A 7,971-nucleotide genomic window follows, 5' to 3' on the forward strand; every position below is an offset into this window, starting at 1 on the left:
AGCCGCACCTCCCGCAGCCTACCAGTGGCCGCACCTGCCACAGTCTGCCAGCAGTCGCACCTCCCGCAGCCTGCCAGCAGCCGCACCTCCCGCAGCCTGCCAGCAGCCGCACCTCCCGCAGCCTACCAGTGGCCGCACCTGCCACAGTCTGCCAGCAGTCGCACCTCCCGCAGCCTGCCAGCAGCCGCACCTCCCGCAGCCTGCCAGCAGCCGCACCTCCCGCAGCCTGCCAAGCAGCCGCACCTCCCGTAGCCTGCCAGCAGAATGGCAGGAGGCAGTTAGTCGGTTAAGCGTGCAACACACATCATAACTAGCGTGTCAGAGGTAATCATACCGCAGCGATCATGCTTGAACTGTAACAATAATTCTTGATTAACGCGCCACGTAAACGACCAAATACTAACGTAACGATGCCAATTCTCACTGAAATAGCACGGAGATGGGATCTCCCGTAATCAAAATAAACCTTCAAATATATATCGCACAATATTGTGGATATATACCTAGGCTTTGACAAATTAATCTCGCGTGGCAGTTATTCTTTAGATATTTGCTATGGCAATATAAAAGTAGCTATCAGCTCTTGGTACAGGATTTTCCACCCACACCGCCACCCATCGTGTTTAGGGAGGAGGGGAAATGGGTGGGATGTAGTCGACATCTCTGGTAATTGGATGTCGTTAAGCGTTGTTAAGTGTCTTAGTTGAGTGTGTTGGGGCTGGCTATATGGTGAAGCATGTGTATTAGTCGTACTTGTTAATATGTGTCTTTATGGGTTTACAAGGACCATACAATATACATAGATGTAAGCCTGTGTGATACATAGTCATAATATGCCTCAATACTGCTGGAATAGCCTATCATCTCTGTGAAATTTATAATCATTGCATATATGAAGTGTTACGAATATCACTATTGAACAGAGGCTTTGTTAATGCCTTTGTGTTTACATCGTTTGACATCACTGATATGTTCCCTGTTAGTGATGCGATGGGGTTGGTACTGTATTGTTGGTGCTGCCACTGTGTTGGGGTGCTGCCACACTGTGTTGGGGTGCTGTCACACTGTGTTGGGGTGCTGCCACACTGTGTTGGGGTGCTGCCACACTGTGTTGGGGTGCTGCCACACTGTGTTGGGGTGCTGCCACACTGTGTTGGGGTGCTGCCACACTGTGTTGGGGTGCTGTCACACTGTGTTGGGGTGCTGTCACACTGTGTTGGGGTGCTGCCACACTGTGTTGGGGTGCTGCCACACTGTGTTGGGGTGCTGCCACACTGTGTTGGGGTGCTGCCACACTGTGTTGGGGTGCTGTCACACTGTGTTGGGGTGCTGTCACACTGTGTTGGGGTGCTGTCACACTGTGTTGGGGTGTTGCCACACTGTGTTGGGGTGCTGCCACACTGTGTTGGGGTGCTGTCACACTGTGTTGGGGTGCTGCCACACTGTGTTGAGGTGCTGCCACACTGTGTTGGGGTGCTGTCACACTGTGTTGGGGTGCTGCCACACTGTGATACACTGGGGGGAGGGGGGATTTGCTACTGTGCATCACTCACATAAATGAGCTTGTAGGGTAGAGCGCCAGCTATTAAGCCCCGGCTAATTATCAGTACTTCAGTGCAACGACGCCTTTCACTCGTTTTTCTCATATTTATATTTAAAACTGTTTCTTGAAGTGTCTTTGACAACATTCACATCTAGTCCAGTCCATATAATTACGACTTGATAAATTCCTTAATTCTGACATTTGAGACCTACTTTTGTTGGTAACTTCTCACTAGGCTCCTATATGTCTACATATCATGTCTGCCCTTATTCCTTCTTTCCTCCAGTGTGTTGCGGTATATTTTCCTCATTATCATTTATCCGATTTCACAATTTCACTTTTGCTTAAATAATACTGTATATGATTTATTTGTTTTTCAATTTCTTAGTCTCAAAACCTTATATTTGGCAGAACTGAACTGTATCTTTGGCACTTTTCAGTCCATTTTGAAAATTTGTGATCCTCCTGTAACGTTTGTCATTGAAATTATTACCCGCCATGTCAATGTAATCTGAAAATATAGTAATGTAGCCATTTGTCATGATTCCATCCTAGCCTACCAAATGCCCCGGCTATTATGAGAGCCCTTTGTATCCTCCATTTAGACCATTTATTTGGTATTGCCCTCGATTTAAACCTAGACGAACATAGGATCAGAGTGAATGAGATTGTCACTAATGAGTTTTTGTCTTAAGAGAATGGGAGGTACTAGGCTGTGAGGGCGAGTTTCCCGCCAACAGCAGGCAGCGTTGGAACCTTCCAGAACCAAGGTGCGGGCTCTTGTAATAGTAACACTTCAAGACATCGTAAGTAGCCTAGCATCAGTGACAATGACATTATTATTATTATTAAGCCAAATTATCAGTACGGCTAGGGGTTGTGATCCCAGCAAGTCAAACGGGACTGTCCTAGCAGAATATAGACTGTAATAGTGCCAGTAATACTAGATGGAGTGCCCGGTGATGCCTGGGATAATCTGTTTCTCCCCCATTTCTATTATCCACCTCTTCTCCCATTTACCCCATTCTCACCACCCGCCCTCTCTCTCCCTCCACCCCCATCTGGCCTCATGCAAATATTTCTATAGATATACAGTAGAGTAGTGACATTCTACGAGAGGGAGAGAGGCGGGTTGGGGAAGGGACAAACAGATCCAGAAATCGCCTAGTATCCCTCCTACCATATAAAATATGACAGGACAATTTGTTAGGCTTCTAGGTGTCTAAACGCCTCCGACATACTCTTGGTATCTTTTAGAACCCGTTATCAACGGGTTATAATTTATCTCCAGAAATTATAGCCACTTAAGTATTGTAAAAATAACACAATTGCGGTGATACCACAATTGAGGTTCATATTGTTTAAGTTATAACTTTGGTAGGCCTACCTATATCAATTGTATTATATTTAGGAAGTTAACAAGGTATTATGCCAACAAATTAAATATTTATATATTTAATGAGCTTGTGTTGAGGAGGTTGGCGCCTGGCAACGTCTGTTCCAAAAAAATCGTGGCTGTAGTTGCCACCTTGCTACCGTGCAGGGCGGACGTGTTGCTCCTCTCTCGATAGTATGTTTATGTGTGTGGCAGATAACTTCAAACTACAGGTCGCCTGTAACAAGACAGACAAACAACTCCTCTCCTTATATAAGAACTGTCAATCTTTTAGATTAAATCTTCCGCGATATATGGATCATCTTGAGACACCGACCAGGGGTTACGATGTCTGGATGGCCCCCTAAAATTCTGTGTAAGTATATATGATGACACAGTTAGGCGATCGTAAGTGATTGATTGATTGATGAAGATTAAGCCACCCAAAAGGTGGCACGGGCATGAATAGCCCGTAAGTGGTGGCCCTTTTGAGCCATTACCAGTATCAAGAGCTGATACTGGAGATCTGTGGAGGTGCGACTGCACCCTGCGTGACGGGAGATGTCTCCCGTGATCGTTAATTACCTAAGTGTAGTTACAGGATGAGAGCTACGCTCGTGGTGTCCCGTCTTCCCAATAAGTGTAAGTGTTTGTTAGTGAGTTTAATTACCTGGAGGACATTAGAGTCCAGAGAGGTGTGTAGATCAATGCACATTGAACCTGTGATGAGGTTGTTTTGGCGCCAAACTGAAGTTGAACTTGTAATCTGTCAATCCTTAAGGTATATTTGGCGCCTTTTTTTTAATTACGTAATATTTGGTATGGAATCTTATTCAGTAGTAACTAACCATCGAAGTACTACCTTAACTAGGAAGAGGGTAGTACACTCCAGAGTATACATATTATTGGATTGAATTAATTTCTAAAAAGACATTTTAACACTGCGAATTATTTATAGTTTGTCAGCTGTCAACTTTTTCCGAGAAACGTAAAATATCTCAGATAATTGTAGCACTCAATTAAATTCTTTCTTAACCCGTCTTACATCAATACGAACAAAAATATGTAATTGATGATGGTTCTAGGATCACTGCAGGTGTTGAGGCGTAGCGACCATTTGGGCGGCCAGTTGTCTACTCTCCCTCCACCTCCAGACAATTCCACATACGCTGTCACCAACGTGAATAATGTTGTTATAGATTCAGCTACTCGGAACAAGTTCCAAGTAGCACGGGCTATGGTGAGCCCGTAGTGGATTTACCTGGCACAGGAGCGGGGCTGGTGAACGTGAATAACCCAGCATTTGATTTAAAAATCTAGCAGACACCTGTCAGGTGGAATCTTTCATACAGGGTAATAAATTATATATATTTTTCAAATATAAATTAATTTGATTATGTATTTGACTGTTAATGCATAGGCATAGTAAGGTACTCTGGGTACGTTGATTTAAGAAGTCTTTACAGTACTAGCAGGAAGTAAGCGAAGCATGTCCCCAGTCATAGCTTCGAAGTCAGATCGAGACACATATAAAATACGTTCTATTACCTTACTGGGATAATCCACATTTTGTAAATCGATAAACATTATCAAAATATTTTTTTAATACAACCGCTAAACCCCGTTTATGAATGAAAACAAGAATGTTTATGAATTAAGATTAATTAATTGAATTAAGAATGATTATGAATTGTCGCATTAAGATCTTCCTATATTAAGAAAAAATCCGACATATAGTGAAATTGATCATAGAAGTAATACAGAGTGCCACTTATATTGATATTGTGCCTATTTTAACATTAAAATCAAGAGTAAATCAGACAAATTTAACGCAAGTATTGTACAATTGTATAAATGATTTCACAGTAGAAAGTGTAATGTGGAATTATGTAATGTGAATAATGTGGAATTCATTGCAGGTGTTAGTGTTGGAAGTTACAACATCGCAGCCTCTTGCTAGACGCGGATACAAACTTGGACCTCCCTCCAGGGTAAGGTGAGTCGCAACTACTACAGCTCACAACTCTCCATACTTTTTAAATAAATAACTTGAAGGCGGGCTGTTGACCTCTTGCATGTGACTTCACGCGCATGTCTGATGGGATCAAATGACGCTGTCTATATTATGTTCATGCGTCAGTTTATTAACATCTGACACTGCAGACATTTTCACGCGCGTCGTTTGACCTCAAACGTGACGTCTGAGTAAGGGTCTGAACACTTGGTAATTATAGTGACTTTTTTAAGTTATTAATTTCCTATTCCTCCTTTACAGGTAAGTGTAATACTGCAGCTCATAGAGAGACAATGGAACGCTAAACAGGTACGTTCATAATTTTTTTTTCGCTGTCATGTACATTTGCTTCAAATATGTGTAAAATCGAGTGTGCAAGGCAACTACCATCAGTAAAAGTGATATGTATAGGACAGGTACTGTCTTCACGGGGGAGTTGCTAAGAAGATGTCCGACAAATTTTTTCTTCCAAACGGAAGAATTTTTTTTTTTTTAAATTGCAGGAAAGTTGCTGTTACTCGAATAGCTTCTATAAATAGGTTTCTTCAACATTTGAACAGTTTTTGCACATATTTCTTCAATTATAACAACAATTATTTTGTAAACTCTAATTTAAAATTTGTACACTGTGAATACAACCTGCGAGGCTTGTTTATCAAATCCCCTAGTGGATAACTAGTTTCATCAGTTTATCAGTCTTAATCAGAGAGGAGAGTGGTCAGGGTATATCACCTAAAGATCTAATTCTCAGTATATATACCTAAAATTCACTTTAATTCGTAGCTCAGTAGGAATAAAATTATATTTGAAGGTTAGACAAAAGGCATATCGGCGCTTCAATGTTGTAGCAGTTGACATGCATATCTTAGCATCTAACTACTATATACTACATACCACACGACGGCATGGAACGGAACGGCCGACCGTTCCATTCTCTCTTTAATCTTGGAAGGTTATAATGTGAGAGGATTCATGTCAGGACTGTATCCTAGCACTGTGGTCAAGAAACATTAGTTTTCCGTAGCCGGGGGGTAGTGAGCGTGTTATTAATGCAACCCCCAACAATTGTCTATTTACTGCTAAGTGAACAGTGACATCAGGTAAAGGATACGCTGCCTAAATACTATTTTTAATATAGTGTATAATCTGTATGCATCATTGTGACTAAGTAATTTATTATCTTTATATTACTATCTAACACTTATTTGTTGTTTTAGATTAAGCTACTCTGAACGAAATGTTCATCTAGCACGGGCTATGGTGAGCCCGTAATTGAGTTTGGTTATTCGCGATAACCTTGTTACTGTGATATTTGACTCAAAGTTTGAAATGGAGGTGGGGTTTCCTCCTCTTCTCCCGTTTCTTTTTCGCTTCTGTTTTAGCGCACTGGTTTTAGTCTCTTTTTAATAACATTATCTTGGTGACGGATATAGAGGCACTATGTCCCATTCTTCAACTGCTTTTCTAACCATTGCAGTCGCTGTGGATTTTGCATCTAATGCAGCTGTTCTTGTTGGATGAATTTTGAGTTTGATGCCATTCAAGCTTTTTCGCACAAATGTTACTCACGTGGCTCTTGCATGTGAGGTGATTTCATGAAATATCTGTGCCCAATACATTTGTGTTGTTGTTTTAGATTTAGCTACTCAGAACGAAATGGTCATGTAGCACGGGCTATAGTGAGCCCGTAAATATAATGCTTCCATACACTTGTAATTGATTTATGAAGATTAAGCCACCCAAAAGGTAGCACAGGCATGAATAGCTTGTAAGTGGAGGCTCTTTGGAGTCATTGCCAGTACCAGTACCAGTAGCTGATACTGGAGATCTGTGGATGGAAGGGGTCTTCACGGTCGCTCGCAGTTCGTGGCCCGCAGGAAGCTCCGTCGTCACTATAATGGTCAAGGAGACACTTTATACCTGAACAGAACAACCTACGTAGTCTGGTACCATCAGGATCGTCGTCCTTTTCGAGGAATTGCATTTGTCCATCTGAGAATTTGGGGTGAAATTCTGGGTCGCGGTATTCATTCTTCACGTACACTTGTTTATTGTTGTTATAGATTCAGCTACTCAGAACAAAAGCTTCCAAGTAGCACGGGCTATGGTGAGCCCGTAAAAATACAGATTGATGAAGGTGTAGCCACCCAAGAGGTGGCACGGGCATGAATAGCCCGTAAGTAAACATACACTTGTGTTGTTTAAGTACCCCGCCTAGGTCAGGTGGGGTGATCCCTCCCCCCCCCCCCTTGAGATTCTGGGGAGGGAGAAGAGTACACGGCTTTAAGTGCTTCCCGGAAAAGCCCCACGTCGAAGACACGGCTCATTTCTTTTCTTGGAAAATCCCACATCGATGATGTATTATTATCTGTGAAATGTAAATATTTTCTAATATCCAACGTCCGTAAATATTCCCTCCATTTTAATATTAATCTTGAAGCGAGTCTCTGGGCTGTATGATTACTGAGCATCCAGGTACTTGTTAAGCTTTCCCGGCTGTCAGTCTTTGAGCAAGATGGATTTTGGATCACGGGTTGAGAGTCAAACGTGGCGAGGCTACTGGGACACCTGCCGACTATGAGCCAGCCCCGCGCGAGTAAACTCACTCGACTTTGGTAATACACACAGACACGGAAGTCTACTGGCTGTTACGAATGTCAACATTAAACAAGGCGTCACAACAGCATCACCTTGAGACTAACTGGACGTGCAGGAGGGCTGGAGAAGGAGATTATTCAGGTGATCCGAGCGAGTACGGTTTCCGCCAGCGTGTTGACGGAGATCACAGGTCGTGTGTGTCCAGCCAGACACCGTCGACTGGATTACCTCACCTTGTGTCGAGTCGTGGCAGAATAAACACCAGAAGTCTTTAATGCTCCACAATAATTCACTCATTGTTGTATTTATCTGTGTATTTATTTTATGTATCAATGAGGAACTTTGCTTATAAGACAAACATGCTGATAAGTTTTATGATTGATAAATTGCGTGATATGTATTCAAACATATAATTCCAGCACAAACATTACAGTCCATCCT

At 42.4% G+C, this 7,971-nt stretch overlaps 2 protein-coding genes across 2 annotated transcripts in view; one reads left to right on the forward strand and one right to left on the reverse strand.

The window, feature by feature from the left end:
• Window positions 1–881: 881 nt before the first annotated feature.
• LOC138371060 (zonadhesin-like) lies at window positions 882–3,599 on the reverse strand. Its single transcript, XM_069335713.1, has 2 exons — window positions 3,589–3,599; window positions 882–1,515 (listed from the first exon to the last, which is right to left on the reverse strand). The coding sequence occupies exons 1-2, from the start codon at window positions 3,597–3,599 to the stop codon at window positions 882–884; spliced, it is 645 nt and encodes a 214-aa protein (XP_069191814.1).
• The window catches only part of trio (trio Rho guanine nucleotide exchange factor), a 766,603-nt gene continuing 761,731 nt past the window's right edge, over window positions 3,100–7,971 (forward strand). Inside the window, exons 1-2 of the mRNA XM_069335896.1 lie at window positions 3,100–3,294; window positions 4,838–4,909. The gene's annotated coding sequence lies outside the window, so the exon portion shown is untranslated. The remainder of the gene's footprint in view (window positions 3,295–4,837; window positions 4,910–7,971) is intronic.

The sequence above is a fragment of the Procambarus clarkii genome, chromosome 34 (genome assembly GCF_040958095.1).
Source record: "Procambarus clarkii isolate CNS0578487 chromosome 34, FALCON_Pclarkii_2.0, whole genome shotgun sequence".
Lineage (NCBI taxonomy): Eukaryota > Metazoa > Arthropoda > Malacostraca > Decapoda > Cambaridae > Procambarus > Procambarus clarkii.